The sequence below is a fragment of the Podarcis raffonei genome, chromosome 15 (assembly GCF_027172205.1).
Source record: "Podarcis raffonei isolate rPodRaf1 chromosome 15, rPodRaf1.pri, whole genome shotgun sequence".
In the NCBI taxonomy this organism is placed as follows: domain Eukaryota; kingdom Metazoa; phylum Chordata; class Lepidosauria; order Squamata; family Lacertidae; genus Podarcis; species Podarcis raffonei.
Window position 1 is genome coordinate 33,255,052 of NC_070616.1, and position 16,746 is coordinate 33,271,797.

The 16,746-nt window shown below is 45.8% G+C and overlaps 1 protein-coding gene across 7 annotated transcripts in view; it reads left to right on the top strand.

Annotated features, from left to right (window-relative positions):
* The window catches only part of ROBO3 (roundabout guidance receptor 3), a 354,058-nt gene that overhangs the window by 335,391 nt on the left and 1,921 nt on the right, over positions 1-16,746 (top strand). For 4 of the 7 annotated variants that reach the window (XM_053367476.1, XM_053367471.1, XM_053367475.1 and 1 more), the window contains 9 exons: positions 21-63; positions 2,284-2,441; positions 9,709-9,984; positions 10,999-11,146; positions 12,599-12,826; positions 13,331-13,512; positions 14,223-14,330; positions 15,300-15,482; positions 16,344-16,498. In XM_053367476.1, coding sequence (XP_053223451.1) covers positions 21-63; positions 2,284-2,441; positions 9,709-9,984; positions 10,999-11,146; positions 12,599-12,826; positions 13,331-13,512; positions 14,223-14,330; positions 15,300-15,482; positions 16,344-16,498 — 1,481 coding nt within the window. The remainder of the gene's footprint in view (positions 1-20; positions 64-2,283; positions 2,442-9,708; positions 9,985-10,998; positions 11,147-12,598; positions 12,827-13,330; positions 13,513-14,222; positions 14,331-15,299; positions 15,483-16,343; positions 16,499-16,746) is intronic. The other 3 variants (XM_053367474.1, XM_053367477.1, XM_053367473.1) reach the window with 2 other exon arrangements.

Sequence of the window (16,746 nt, forward strand, 5' to 3'; positions counted from 1 at the left end):
TATGGTCCCCTCTCTTTCAGTCTCTTTCCCCCATGCGGATGGGCCGGCGCGTGGCAGCGGCAGGTGAGTTCAGAGACCCCCACTTGGCATTGATGATTCCCTCCCTCCATCTCCCTAATACTGGCTCCTTGGTGGTCAAAGTTCATGCCATACGGGCCTCCCTGTCCCCAGTTGGTCTGAGCTACATACCGTATTTTTCACTTTATAAGACGCACTTTTCCCTCCTAAAAAGTAAGGGGAAATGTGTGTGTGTCTTATGGAGCGAATGCAGGCTGTGCAGCTACCCCAGAAGCCAGAACAACAAGAGGGATCGCTCAGTGACGGGCTGCCCTTCTCCCTCCTCGGGGAAATGCCTGCAAGCGCCGCACACATGCTCCACGCAGCTCATGAAAGGGAGCGCTAAGCAGAGCCTGGGATGCATACAGGCTCTGCTCAGCGCTCCCTTTAAAGAATATTTTTCTTCTTGCATTCCCCCTCTAAAAACTAGGTGTGTCTTATGGTCAGGTGCGTCTTATGGAGCGAAAAATACGGTGAATCACATGAAATAAAACCACAGCATTAAATGTTCAGATTGACTTTAGCCACATACCACATGCATTCCCCTAAAGAATCATGGTACCTGTAGTTTGCCCCTCAATGAGCTACAGTTCCTGCCACCCTTAACCAGGGGTGAAACTAGGCTTTATTTTACCTGGGTCAAAGACCCAGTTTGGCAGACACACCCCAGCATGCATTTATGTACATACACAGAGGCTGAGAGCCTCAATGGCACCCCTCTGGAGGCTTCACCCAGGTCAAAAAACCCGGCTAGCCCCTCCCCACCCTCAATTACAACATTGACTTAACAAACTACAGTTCCCAGGATTCTTTGGGGGAGGTCATGTGGTTTCCGTGCTCCCAGTCTGCAGTTTTGCAAGTAGTGACAAAAGCCTCAAGCGGGAAGCAGCGTCTCAGAAGCTCCATCTCCCCCTTTTAATGCAACTGCATTAATCCGTTACGCAAAGAATTGCATGCTACAAATATTACACAACTTCAACATCACTCCAAACCAGGGATAAGGGGCTTAATGGCAGATGTCGCTGGACTCCAACTCCTGCCACCTGTGACTATTGGCCAGGCTGGCTGGGGCTGATGGGAGTTGGAGTCCTGCAACATCTGGAGGGCCACATGTTGCCCGCCCCTGCTCTAAACACCTGTAAGTAAATCCCTTAAGGAGTTTTGAACATTCATGACAAAGCAGCAACACGTTAGAACCTGATAACCACCATTATTTATGCCCAGAAATGCATAAGTAAACCTGTTCAAACATCAGAACTTGATAACCATATTAAGACTACATTAAGAACAACATAGGGACGCAGGTGGCGCTGTGGGTTAAACCACAGAGCCTAGGACTTGCCGATTAGAAGGTCAGTGGTTCGAATCTCTACGACGGGGTGAGCTCCCGTTGCTCGGTCCCTGCTCCTGCCAACCTAGCAGTTTGAAAGCACGTCAAAGTACAAGTAGATAAATAGGTACTGCTCGGGCAGGAAGGTAAATGGCATTTCTGTGTGCTGCTCTGGTTCGCCAGAAGCGGCTTAGTCATGCTGGCCACATGACCCGGAAGTTGTACACCGGCTCCCTCAGCCAATAAAGCGAGATGAGCGCCACAACCCCAGAGTCGGCCACGACTAGACCTAATGGTCAGGGGTCCCTTTACCTTTTAAGAACAACATAAAGAAAACAACTCTCTACTTCTTCCTTAGCTATAAAGTATGGCAAGCAAACAGAAGAACTACTACAACAAAATAAAATAGCCTAAGCCGACACAACTCCAATAATAGATTTTGTGTATTCATTAGTGTAAGCACTAATAATAATAATATTTTTTATGCCACACATATAGGATACCTCTTCTAGAATGCGCCCTGCCACAACATACACTTCATAATTATTATTCCATGCATATCCCACCTTTCCTCCAGCAAGCTCAATGTGACATTCATGGTCCTCTCTCTCTCCCTATTTTCTCCTTCCAGCAACCCTGTGAATCAGGCTAGGCTGGGAGACCCCGTGGGCTTCATAGCTGAGTGGGTATTTGAACCCTGGCCTCTTGGTTCCTAGTCTAGCACTCTAACCAGTAGGCCACACTTGCATTCTCTAAAAGAATATGCTTGGCTCACACAATTGATATACTCTTTGGCAGTGGGGTGGGGGAGAGAGAGAATCAGGCGTTAGCCCTCACCCAAACCGCCTACTAACTCGCACAACCAAATAACCCTGGTTTCCATGGCTCTCCTCCAGTAGGCCTGGCATGCTAGCCATGGCCACTAGTGCCTCAAGCTATCCGTGGCTGGCAGATTCGTGGCCAGCCCCCAACCTGCTGCGGAATGGAAAGGCAAAGGATCCTGGGGCGAACTGCTGCACAGGAAACCACAATGCCACCGAGAGATATTACAACGGTAAGCCTTTTACCACCCCATCATCTCCATAAGCAAGGATGCCCAGTGCAGAGTCGGCATGGGATGTGGGGGAAATCCTCCTGGTTCAGATTTGAATGCGAACCTACCTCTACTTCACATTTTCAGAAATCATAAGCAAAGACAGCTAGCCTCCCAAATGTTGCAAGCTTCTGAATTTAGTGGTGGACTTCTGCAACCCGAAAGCTTGCCTGGTGTTTTCATTGCATATCGGTAGGGGACAGGCAAAACCATTTCTCAGTAATCAGGCCTTGGTCTATGGCCTTTTCAATGTGTTTGTGGGTGGGGAGAGGTTATTGGTTAGCTTTTGTTCTTGTTTTATTGTGCATTTTGTGTTCTCATTTTGTATTTTTGTGCTGCGTTTTGTGATCTTTCGGTGAAGGGTGGTATACAGATTTAGTAAATATTGCAAGAACAGTAATATAAAGATGCATCTGTTGGAGAAAATAATGTGCAAAACTACATTGCGGGAGGGGATTACTTGCAAAAATGGGTACAATAGTCTAAATGCATGTATACATCAGGGGACATTCACCCCAAAATGCATATGGGCTTTTATTCAGGGTTCTTTAAAAACAACCACAAGCTGATGTGGATATGGCACAAATGGAATGTAAGTTTGGAAAAATGTGAAACTTGAGGCTGAAACTGAAATTGACAAATTCACCCATTCCTAGAACTGGCAAGCCCAAGAGAAACATTTGTGGTTGGCAGATACAGAATTTGAGCATTATCGGGTTGGAAAGGCCATCAGACTCCAGTGAGAGGCTTAGCCTTTAGGTTTGCGCAAAATAGGAAGTTGTTGAGACAACGAAAGCAGGCTTTGCAGGTTGTGACCTTGTAGGAGGGGAGGGGAGCCAAGGTTTATTGGGAGGGGGGCAGCGGTGGCATCAATCCCTTGTTCTCCTTCCCCCTCCCCACAAGCCTGGATTAGTGGTAGTTCTCCAAGCCCACAAATCACAGAGGTCATTCACATTAAGGCACATGGAATCTGTTGTGGCTGAACCAGAAGGTTTGGTTAAGCGGGACTTCCGGAGGCGGCGCAAAACCGTGATGGCGGACCTCTTCGAGCTCTGAAGAGGGGCACCGCAGAAAAGGGTTGCTCGCGACGGCGCAGCGGCAACCCATCAAGACAAACCACGGGCAGAGTGAGTCCGTGGCCGTGGGACCCGGCGGGCACCTGGAGCGACCCCGAAATCACAAAAGGAACCCCGTAAGGGGCTCCGGAGTGAAGGAGGGGGAGCGGTGCTGTGGGTTCATCGCTCTTTCTGCGGAGGCGAAGCCGCGCGGCTGTCACGGATGAGCGCTGACCTTTCTTCCAAGAAACATCGGGCTGAAACATCAAACCCGTGAGTAAGGACCTAAGACTTTACAAATTAAATCGGAAAATTTGGCTAAAAACGGGAGACGAGAAAGAGGAAGTCCGTCTTCCGACACTGCTTTCAAGATCAAAGCACACGGTCTAAAGAGCGGAAAGCGCTGTGAACAGGGAAGCTTTGAAGCTTTAAATCGGGACTTTCGTGCACATTTGAATTTCACTTTTAAAGAATAAATACAGCATAAAATTGACCTGGAGCGGACACCCCATGGGCAAGGGAAGACTCTAACCCCAAATTCCCGGGTGGCCGGGTAAAGTTCTTTAAACTGCGGAACTGTTGCAAGCTTCCAGATACTTTTGTAACTTTTGAGCTCATCTAGCTGAAGTGGATACAATTGCAGGCACCTTGCTGGAACTTTGTTATATGTTGAAAAGGGCTCTGCAGGACTTTTTTCTTTTTAGCGTGCTGGAACTAATTTGCTTTTAAGGTTGTTTTTAAAGTTGGAACAAAGAGACTTTAATTGTGGAAAGTTACCTTCTTCTTACTAAAACTTTGGTGGCACTCCCCCTAGAGGACATCGGGAATACAGAGGCCTGGGAAAGTTTTTTTTGTTTACCTTCTCTCAATAGACTGTTTTTAATTCTGGACTTGCCTTTCCCATGGGATTACAACATTTGACCTTGAACGTTGACTGATGAGTGGCACAGGAAAGACAAGAGCAGCCAAAGCTAAGGAAGCTAAGGAGAAAGAGAAAGCAAAAAAGCAAGCACAGCTTTTGCAAACAACTTTAACTCAGGGACGCAGATTATCAGTTCCAGCTGTGCTTGCGACACAAAAAGTAGAAACCGAAAAGCCTGAAAAATCTGAAGAGGAAGATATGGCAGCAGGAGGAGCTGAGGCAGTACTGAAACAAGTTTTGGAACAATTGTCAGCAATAAATCAAAAAATTGATAACCAATCAACAAAAATTGACCAAGCAACATCCTCGATTCAGAAATTGACAGATCAGGTTTCCCAACATACTCAAGCAATTGAAAAATTGCAAGGAGCAACAGAAGAGAATCGTAAACTGGCAGGGGAAGCCGTTCAAATTGCAACATCAGCTAAAAAAGAAGTCGAGGAAGTTAAAGCGGAAGTCAAGCCTCTTCATAAACAGATAGGGGACCAACAAACCTATCTCTCGTTGGTGGAATTGAAAAATCGCGAGACCAACCTTAGACTAAGGGCAGTCCCAGAAATTGAACAAGAGGATTTGAAAGGACTTTTGACAACAGAGTTTACAAAGTTCTGGGACTTAAAAGAAGAAATTGATTTTAAAATTGTATCGGCTTTTCGGTTGGGAAGATTAGTAAGAAAAGATAGATCCAGAGACTGCTTAATAGCTTTGAGATCAAGGGAGGAGAGAGACAAAATACTAGGCCTACACTTCAAAAACTCAATTGTGATACAAGAGAAAAGGGTGGAAATTTATCGAGATATTCCTAAACAGTTATTGGACTTGAGAGCCACCTACTCAGATTTGGCTAAGTTACTGAGACTCAACACAATTCCTTATAGGTGGGAGTTCCCACAAGGGCTATCATTCACTTACAAACAGAAGAAGGTTAAAATAAGATCACCAGAGGACTTACAAAAGTTCCAGCACGACCACGGAGAAGACCTCCAAAAAGAAGCAGCAGCTAATTGGCCTATACCCAACCCAGGTGGAGCAATACCTGCACCTTCGGAACCAGAGGAGAAAGAAGATACACCGCTCTAGGTGTAGCAGAATAGTTCAGGATGTCTCTGCGGCTACTCAGTTGGAATATAAATGGAGGAAATTCCCCGGAGAAAAGAAGGAGGTTATTTCACATATTGAAGAAAGAACAATTGGACATTATTTGCCTACAAGAAACCCATGTGACCAGGCTCCACAGGAAGGTTTTGGTAAATAAAAGATTAGGCCAAGAATTTATTTCGTCTGACAAAGTAAAGAAAAGAGGAGTGGTGATCTATGCTAAGGAGAGCCTGATACCCAAATTTCTATTTAAGGATGAACAAGGAAGAATTTTGGCAATTGAAATTCAAACCCAAGGAGAAAAAATATTGATATTAGGAATTTATGCCCCAAATGACGGGAAATCAGAATTTTTCAAGAAGCTGCATGAGACGTTGCTGGACTATCTGGACTATGCTAACATCATAATGATGGGAGATATGAATGGAGTGGTGTCTACACATATGGATAAGTCTTACAACCAAAACTTAACATCTGATGGCAGACTGCCCAAAACTTTTTTCGAACTGACTGACAATCTGGATTTGATCGACATATGGAGGACAAAGAACCCCCTAGGTAAAGAAGGAACTTTTTTCTCTGAGGCCCACCTGTCTTGGTCAAGGATCGACCAAATCTGGACCTCCAGGGGGCTGGCACCCAAGACTAAAAAGGTGGAAATCTGCCCAAAAACATGCTCCGACCACAACGCCTTGAAAATAGAACTTAGATTAACTCAACCCGGTTCCTTCAGATGGAGAATGAATGACACACTACTAAGAGATCAAGAGATTGTGAAAAAGGCCCAAATAACATTAAAGGACTATTTTGAGATAAATCTGAATACTACAGTTGAAAAAAGAACGATCTGGGACGCAAGTAAAGCTGTTATGAGAGGGTTTCTGATACAACAGAATTCAATCAAGAAAAAACTCTGGAACGGAAAGAAGGACAAAATATTGGAGAAAATACACCAAGGAGAAAAAAAACTGAGAACCAAACCAAAGTCCAAGGAGGTGCTGAGAGAAATTAAATTCCACCAAGTAGAATACTCAAAATTGATCAATCAGGAGATTGAATGGAAAATAAAACAGATGAAGCAAAGATCTTTTGAATCAGCAAATAAATGTGGAAAGCTGCTAGCTTGGCAGCTGAAAAAAAGACAAAAGCTAAACACGATAACAAATCTAGAGATTGATGGAAGGACCGTACAGAAACCAGAAGAAATTAGGAGGTGCTTCCACAGATACTTCAAAGAACTGTATGCACAGGGGCCCCAGAAAGAATCAGAGATAGATCAATTTTTAAAGATAAATGGACTATCAAAAATAACTCAAGATAAAAGATCAATCTTGAACTCTATAATAACCACACAGGAAATTGAAGGTGCCATTCAGAATATGCAACTAGGCAAATCTCCAGGCCCGGATGGACTTACCTCCAAATATTACAAGGTTCTGAAGGACTATTTGATACAACCTTTGCTGGAGGTATGTAACCAGATTATGGATGGGAAGAGGGCACCAGAAACGTGGAAAGAAGCCTTCATCACATTGATACCTAAGTCAGAATCTGAAAAGACTCAGCTTAAAAACTACCGTCCCATCTCACTCCTAAATGTGGATTACAAAATATTTGCAGACATTTTGGCAAATAGACTTAAAAAAGTCTTAAATGAAGTAATTCATAAAGACCAAGCTGGCTTTCTCCCTGGTAGACATTTATATGAGAACACTAGAAACATCATTGACATTTTAGAACTCTTGCAGACTAACAGGAACACAAGGGCGGTGTTAATCTTTATTGATGCGGAGAAAGCATTTGACAATATATCTTGGATGTTTATGAAGAAGAACTTGGAGGGGATGGGAGTGGGACGGGGGTTTGAGAATGGATTACATGCAATTTATTCAGAACAAAAAGCTAAATTAATAGTGAACAATGTGGTGACGGAGGAATTTAAAATTGAAAAAGGGACACGACAAGGGTGCCCTCTATCCCCTCTGTTATTTATTTCAGTCCTGGAGGTGCTATTGAACATGATCAGAGAGGACCGGTTGGTACAAGGGATAGAGGTCGGAGTGAAACAATATAAACTGAAAGCTTTTGCAGATGACCTAGTTTTGACACTGCAGGAGCCAGAATCCAGTACAAAAAGAGTTCTCGAACTTATATCTGAATTTGGTCGGGTGGCGGGATTTAGGTTGAATAAACAAAAAACTAAGGTTCTGACCAAAAATTTAACAATTACAGAAACAGAGGGGTTTCAGAGAGAAACAGAACTGAATGTGGTTAAAAAAGTGAAATACCTTGGGATCTATTTGTCCTCCAAGAATTTGAATTTATTTAAGGATAATTATGAGAAATGTTGGTTGGAAGTTAAAAAGGATTTAGAAATTTGGTCAAGATTGAAACTTTCCTTGTTGGGAAGAATTGCAGCTATAAAAATGAATGTGTTGCCGAAAATGTTATTTTTGTTTCAAACCTTACAGATCGTGGACAGAGTGGATTGCTTTGGAAAATGGCAGAAGGATATATCTAGATTTATCTGGCAGGGCAAAAAGCCCCGAATAAAGTTTAAAATATTAACAGATTCGAAAGAAAGAGGGGGGTTTGCCCTGCCGGACTTGAGGTTGTATTATGAAGCTGCAGCCTTCTGCTGGCTGAAAGATTGGTTTTTGTTGGAAAACACCGATGTCCTAGATCTGGAAGGTTTTAATAATGCTTTTGGATGGCACGCATACCTATGGTACGACAAGGTTAAAGCACATAAATTGTTTAAAAGCCACATTGTCAGAAAAGCAATTTTTGCAGTCTGGATGAAATATAAAGACTTACTAGAGAGTAAAACTCCGAGGTGGCTATCTCCAGTGGAGGCCAAGGCCCGAAAAAGACCCAATATGGAGGCCTACTGGCCGAAATATTGGGAATTGACTGAAAAAATTGGAGACAATTGGAAGTTGCAGAGCCAGGACAAACTAAAAAATAAGGTGCGAGACTGGCTACATTATGCTCAAATTCAAGAGGTTTTCAAAATGGACAAAAAAGTTGGTTTCCAGGTGGAAAAGTCGAAACTAGAGACAGAATTGTTAGAACCAAAGACAAAGCTGTTATCTAGAATGTATAACTTGCTGCTTATGTGGAATTTACAGGATGAGACAGTTAAATCTGCTATGATTAAATGGGCACAGGATGTTGGACACAACATTATGTTTGAAGACTGGGAAAGGTTATGGAACACCGGAATGAAATTTACGGCCAGTACGGCCTTGAAGGAAAACATTATGAAAATGATATACCGGTGGTACATGACCCCAGTCAAGTTAGCTAAGATACATCACCTGTCTGACAATAAATGTTGGAAGTGTAAGGAAGCAGAGGGGACTTTCTTTCACCTCTGGTGGACATGCCCAAAGGTTAAGGCTTTCTGGGAAATGATTTACAATGAGTTGAAAAAGGTATTTAGGTATACCTTTCCCAAGAAACCAGAGGCCTTCCTGTTGGGCATGGTAGACCAGAAGGTGTTAAAGAAGGACAGAACTTTGTTTATGTATGCTAGTACAGCAGCAAGAATACTCATCGCAAAGAACTGGAAGACACAAGATTTACCCACGCTGGAGGAATGGCAGACGCAGTTGATGGACTACATGGAGATAGCTGAACTGACCGGCAGAATCCGAGATTTGGATGTAGAAATAATTGAGGTGGACTGGAAAAAGTTTAAAGACTACTTGCAAAAGTATTACAAACTGTATGAATCTTAAGACGGTGCATGATTTGAAAATGATACGCTTTAGCAATTATGATTAAGTAAATAGTAAACTAAGTGACAAAAGAGAAAAGGAGATAATATGAAATTGAACATGTTACGTTTATTTTAAAGGTATAAAAATTCTGACATAATACATTGAATATAGATACATAACATGTAAAAGTTACAATAAGGTATGACATAAGGTAACAAATTGCTGACATTGTTAATATAAAGAACGCAGAATCGGAAGGGGTGGGGAAGTCCAATTTGGGATTTTTGTTAAAAAAAAAAAAAAATGGTTTCTTGTAAACTCCTTGTTTGTAATGTATAAAATTTGGAAAGAAACGTAATAAAAAATATTATAAAAAAAAACAGAAGGTTTGGTTAAGCAAGGTCACAATGGGTCTCCCTCGTTCGCAGATGCTGGGATTTCCAATTACATTGCTCAGACGGAGAAGTTTGGAACAGGGGTGTCCGATGGGCCCATTTACAGCACCATCGATCCTGCCAGCGACGACATGAGGACGTTCAATGGGGCCTTTTCCCAGCACACCACCCCATATGCCACCACGCCCGTGGTACCATACGGGGCAGCACATCTACACTCACCTGATGAAGAGGAGAGCCAGTGGAACGGCCAACCTGGGCTGCCCAGCATCCAGTATGCCCAACCCGAACGGGGCAGAGCTGAGAGTGGTAAGGACCTTAAGCAAACGAGAAACTGGGCACTCTTCTCATCTCCCTGGGAATTATGTTTTCAAGTTCCATTGGTGTCACCTGCCTAGAAATGGAACCCCCTGGTGCATCTTGCAGAAGAATCTTCTAGTGTATGGAAAGTCCAATGGTGATTTTATCACCGTGGTTAATGATAGGGCGTTGTTAGCATGCATAGCATGTTGCAACGCAGCTCGAGCGAAACAGGAAACGCCCCAACAATATTTAGCTCGGAAATTAGTTAATGGGAAAAGATCATGGAGAGAGATCAGGTTGACAGGGATGAATTAATTTACAAAGCCCTGAACAGCTTAGGTCCAGGGTACGTAAGGGTCTGCCTAAAGCCTTTTATCCTAGCTAAGTCACTAGCATCCCCCGAGTTGGCAAGGCTCATCTGACAGCAACAAGAAAATGAGCTTTTAGTATCATTGGGGACTTGCTTCTGAATAATAATAATAATAACAATAATTTATTATTTATACCCCGCACATCTGGGTGGGTTTCCCCAGCCACGCTGGGTGGCTTCCAACAGAATATTAAAAACATGATAAAACATCAGACATTAAAAACTTCCCTAAACAGGGCTGCCTTCAGATGTCTTCTAAAAATCAGATAGTTGTTTATTTCCTTGACATCTGATGGGAGGGCATCCAACAGGGCAAGCACCACCACTGCCTGGTTCCCTGTAACCTCACTTATCTCAGGGAGGAAACAGCCACAAGGTCCTCAGAGCTGGACCTCAGTGTCCGGGCTCAACGATGAAGGTGGAGACGCTCCTTCAGGTATACTGGGCCGAGGCCGTTTAGGGCTTGAAAGGTCAGCACCAACACTTTGAATTGTGCTTGGAAATGTACCTGGAGCCAATGTAGATATTTGTAGAGTAAATGTGCATGGCATTCTACTGCTAGAGAGTTGTTGGAGTTTTTTTGTTAAATAAAGCAATTTCATCCTCTGCTGTGCCGGAGGGTCCCATCTCTGAGCTCTGTTTCTCTTCAGTAGTTGCCAAGCCTGGGAAACAGAAGTCCATGGGGAAACCAGTGAAAACACCATCCCTCAACTGGACAGAAGTGCTTCCCCCACCTCCATCTGCCAGTGAACTGAGCCAGTATGTGGAGGAGGAGGAAGACGAGGAGCTAGAAGTCAGGTAAGCAACAAAAGAAGGGCAGAAGAGGCCACGTCCTTTCACTGCCATGTTTCCCTTGGAAATGGAACTGGTTTTGATCTGGGAAACATGTTCACAATTAGTTGGAGCTCCAACTGGTATCGGGCCAGCACATTCCTATAATGTGCTCTAATGCGCTCTGCTGTAAACTGCTGCCTTTGAAGAGTGTTTGGAAACTGCAACTGGTCTAGGACGCCAGGTTAGTAACCGGAGCAAGTCAATCAGAGCATATTTAAAATACATATATATCCAACCTTTCCTTCAAGGAGCTCAAAGTGGCATACATGATTCCTCCCTTTCCCGTCTTATCCTTGCAAAAACCTTGGGAGGCAGGGTAGACTGAGAGACTGTGACTGGTTCAAGGTCACCCAGTAAGCTTCATCACTGAGTGGGGATGTGAACTCTGGTCTCCCAGGTCTTAGTCCAACACTCTTAACCACTAGGTGGAGGGTTAAGTCTAATCAAAGGCGACTATAGGGTTGCAGCGCTCATCTCGCTTTGAGGCCGAGGGAGCTGGCATTTGTCTACAGACAGCTTTCCGGGTCATGTGGCCAGCATGACTAAACTGCTTCTGGTGCGATGTGATATCATGACGAGTTCCAGAGCGCATGGAAACACCATTTACCTTCCTGCTGTAGTGGTACCTATTTATCTACTTGCACTGATATGCTTTTGAACTGCTAGGTTGACAGGAGCTGGGACAGAGCAAAGGGAGCTCACCCCATCATGGGGATTCTAATCAAGAGGCTCAGTGATTTAGACCACAGCACCACCCACTCCTTTGTTCTTAACCACAACACCATATTGGCTCACAGCCAGTGTGGTGTTTTAGTTAGAGTAGGGGTAGGTGGGGAACCTGGGTTCCTCCAGATGTTTTTGGACTTAGGTTCCAGACAGATGTTTCAATGCAATTGCTGACTTCATTGAAGGGAGACCTTAGAATCCAATCCCAGACGCATTGGCCAATAATCAAGGACAATGGAAGTTGTGATCCAACAAGATCTGGAGGGTTACAGGTTCCCCATTCCCGAGTTAGTGAGTCAAACTAGGATGGGGAAGTCTGGATTCAAACCCTCATTTAGGCATGAAGCTCATTGGCCAAGCTCAGCCTAGTCATTTGCTCAGCCTAACCTAACTCCCAAGGGTTATTATGAAAGTAAAAAGTGAGGTGAGAAGGAACAATGTACCTCTGAGCAACTTGGGCAAAAACAATGAATGAATGGTGAATGAATGAATGAATGAATGAACGAACAAACAAACAAACTTCCATTTTGCTTTAGTGTCACTGGCTCCAAGATTGGAAAAAAGCTTCCACGCCCATGGGTACATGCCCCCTCTAGATGTTATGGAGCCTTGTTCTCCTTAGGATGATTTCAGGGATTGGGAGCGCAGCGTGTCGCAGCCCAAAATGTTTAGCTCACTCACTTTTTGTAGTTCAGAGGTGGAGGAGTGGTGCCCACCCCTGCCAGAAAGGACCTACCTGATGGAGAACATCCAGGAAGAGGAATGTCCTCTGCCACCACCTCGTGGAGAAGCCTCCTCTCCTGCAAATTCCTATGGCCAGCAGTCCACAGCCACGCTGACCCCCTCACCCCGGGAGGAGATGAGAGCGTCTGAAGATATCCCCAGGCTGCATCACTTTGAGATCCCACACCTGCCCAGGTATGATTCACCCAGGGACTTGGGAAAACTGGGGTGCTTGGGGGAATTCGTTCTTTGTCAGTTCCAATACAAACTGTTCCAATCCACACCTTGCAGAGTAAAGTGCATATCGGAGCCTAATTGTCCTTCCTGGGCACACATATTTGATCAGGAAGGTGATCTAAACAGAGAGAAGTTGTAGAATGGATGGTATTAGAGCATAGAAGTGGGAAACATAAGCCAGGGCAGTTTGTACTCTTAGATCCTACTGTGCAATTTTGTACTGAGCAGAGAATTCGGCATCCTTAACAACCTCAACCTTGTAAAAACAAGAAAGGAGGTTTCTGGTCCTCATGGTGGGAGTGAGTATGACATCATTCAGATAACCAAAATTCAGCTTTTGTTGGTGCAGAATGGGGGCCATGATGCAGAATTCTGGTTTATGCCCAGCTGGTCTCCCCACCTCTTATCTGCTCCCACTGGGGCTTGTCCTCTCAGCTTAATGTGTTGCTTTCTGCATTCAAGGCGGTTACCCAACGGCTCGGGGCCATTGCCCAAAGCCTCGAGTCCTCCTTTGACCCAGTCCAACCCAAATCTCAACGTGCCTGAAGAGGGACCTGAAGGCATCACTCCCAGGCAAGGTCATCGGCGCAACCTGAGCCAGACGCCGGCACACAGTGCAGAGAACGTTGACTCTCCGGGAATAGGTGGGTGCATCTTCTTCGACCCTCTTCTGAGGGGCAATGTGGTGTCTAGAGCACAGGGAGATGGAGGGATTGGCCACCTCCTTGATGTCCCTGACCAGAGAGTCTGTGGCCTTGCAGTGCCGGGTTTGAGAGGCTTTCCCTCGGTACCAATTCACTGCAGCTGGGATAGTCAATACATCTCTGGAGCTGATTGCCCATCAACAAGTTGCGAGGGCCCTTGCATTTAATTCCTTTAAGACAGGGATGAGGAACCCACAGGCCTTTAGATGTTGTGGGACTCCAGCTCCCATCAGCCCCAACCAATATGGCCATTGATGAGGGATGATGGGAGTTCCTCATCCCTTCTTTAATAAGAAATCCCTTCTTCTCCCAGTGGAGAGCAAGACTGAAGAGGACATGGCTTCCTGTCCGCTCTTAGCCATGAAGCTCACAGGGGTTGGCCATCTCTAAGCCTGACCCACCTCACAGGGTTGCTGTGAAGTTTAAATGGGAGGGGCTGGAACCATGTACAGTGCCATGAGCTCCTTGGAGGAAGGGTAGGACAGAAATATAAGGAACGATTAAGTCATGCCCCCTTCCGCTTTTAGCAGGAAATGGTTCTGAGCTTCCTTAGCAGCCACAGGAACACATGTGGTAGGTCCAAGGCTGGGTGGAACAGACCAGGTCTCTGGCTGAAGAGTCTCACTCTGGTATTGGGCTTTTACCGACAGGCAAACTTCACCCCAACCTAGCAGACATGCCTCTCCCTCCGGGACAGAAAGCAAAAAGCAAGAAGAAATCCAAGTCGAGCCACTACCGTCGAGAGAAGAAGCAGGGAGGTAGGTGTGGCTGTGCCCTGGCCCCTGAGGTTGCCCAATTCTTCCATCCTTCTAGGGTTCCTTCCCTCCTCTTAATTTCCTCTCTATTTCCTTAGCTTTTTAGCGCTGTTTCCCATCTTTCTCTGTAGTATGAGACAAACAGAAGGGAGTATTAGAAATATATATATATATATATATATATATATATATATATATATATGGTATGAGTTTTCATGTGCATGCACACGGAAGCTCATACTAAGAACAAACTTAGTTGGTCTCTAAGGTGCTACTGGACAATTTTTTTATTATATATATATATTTCTACTGTGTCAGACCAACACGGCTACATACCTTAATCTAGAAGGGAGTATTGTTTCAGTTGCTTAAAATAAATTGATTTTTTAAAAAATTCTAAAACAAATATTCCTGGTTGTGATTCAGCATTGTAAGACTCTCAGATTTCCTGTCTTTAAGCAATGGGTGCCATTCTTATGGCTGTGAAGGTACAGCTTAAATACCGTATTTTTCGCCCTATAGGACACACTTTCCCCCCTCCAAAAATGAAGGGGAAATGTGTGTGCGTCCTATGGGGCGAATGCAGGCTTTTGCTGAAGCCTGGAGAGGCATCGGTGCACACCGACCCCTCTCGCTCTCCAGGCTTCAGGAAGCTATCCACAAGCCTAGCGAGCCCGGGGGAGGTCCCGCCGGGCTCGCAAGGCTTGCGGGCGGCAGCCTGCAGCCCGAACCACGGGGCGCGCTCCTGGCAGATGTCCGCAAGCCTTGCGAGTCCTTGCAAGGCTTGCGGGCAGCAGCCTGTTCTGGGGGCTGGGGGAATTTTTTTTTTTAACTTCCCCCCCAAAAAACTAGGTGCGCCCTATGGGCCAGTGCGCCCTATAGGGCGAAAAATACGGTACATGCAACAGGTGCCTATGGAAATCTTGGGGAAGGTGGGGACTGACAGTGCTTCCCCCTTGGTTCTGCTCACAGATCTCCCACCGCCGCCCTTGCCACCTCCCGCCGAAGACCTCGGCACCGCTGCTCCAGACGGCGCCCTGCGACTGGACTGTGACCCTTCCTCTCTGGAGAAAAACTTGAATGCTTCCTCGGCCCTGGAGCGGAGAGCCGTCCATCGCACAGTGGCAGGACAGCACTACCACCAGCACCGGGATGGTAATGCCAACCCCAGTAATAATGGCTTCCTGTACTCTAGGCTGAATTTCTGTCTCGATAAAGTGTCATGGTCTGGCTAGATGCAGAGGACTGGTGGGAGGCACCAACTGGGGAACCCCCAAGGGAAGAAGGCTCAGAGCCAGGGGATTGGTGGTGGGATGGCAATGAGTGGTCAGAGAGAGAGAGGAGGGAGACGATTGGGAGGAGAAGGTCTCAGAAGCGGTAGCAGGGTTTTGTGAGCAGGAAGAGGCTGGGGCAGAGAGCAGTCCTGATTCAGAGGCTGGAGAGGAGGGAGACCCAGAGGCAGAGATCAGGAAGGCTACTTCCTTTTTTGCTGTGACCAACTCCCCTTCCCCCCTCCCTGGTCTCCCAGGACCAGAAGAGGTATGAAGAGGGCGGGGGAGAGACAGACGCATTGACTGAGTCTCAGATTGCTTGGGAAGGACCTGGGGCAGGGGAGGGGAGGCTTAGTCAGCTATGGGAAGGCAGGGGCCTTCAGTCCTCACAACTCCCTCATCAGGGCAAGACCTACTGGGAAGGGTTGCTGTGCTCACTAGGCCTGAGCTGTTTTGTTTCCTTGAATAAAGAGTTAACTTCACTGACACCTTGTGAGTTATTGCTGACCTGCTTCTGACACCCGGCCAGACATAAAATCCTCCCTTGGTATTATAAGATCGCTGTTATTTTGAACAGAAACAAAAGCTGCCTCTTTTAACCTGCCTGCCCTTCTGTCAATGCACAGGCTGTGCGGAGTGCAAAACGGCAGCCAAGTCTGGGTGAAGCCAGAGCTTGCAAGACTAACCACCTGCTTTCACTGTTGTTGTTTCTACTCTCTCTCTCTTTCTCTGTGTGTGCTGGCAGAGGAGGAAATCATCCGGTACAGCAAGCCCAGCTTTCTCTCCAGAAGCCAGGTGTCAAGCAACTGCTCCACAACAGGAAGTTCTTCCTCCAAGGGGTCAACAGGATCTAGAGGTCATGGGTCAGGACGCAGCCGAACAACAGGGGATCGCAGCGAGGTGATTTAGCAGCACTTCCTTCGCGTGTTTTAAAAATAATCTTTGGCGTAAAAGCACCTGGCCTGGCGACGGGTAGAGGGTGCCAGTTCTGGGAGATGGGTTGACACTGGCCTGGCACCAGCCCAGGTGCCGAGACCCCCAAAGACAGTGATGGACACCAGCATGGATGTCTTTAAGACAGTTAGCCTTGCCCTGAATCAAATTGCCTATCTGCAGCTACTAGCCACATGATGGCTATGTCCTTCCTC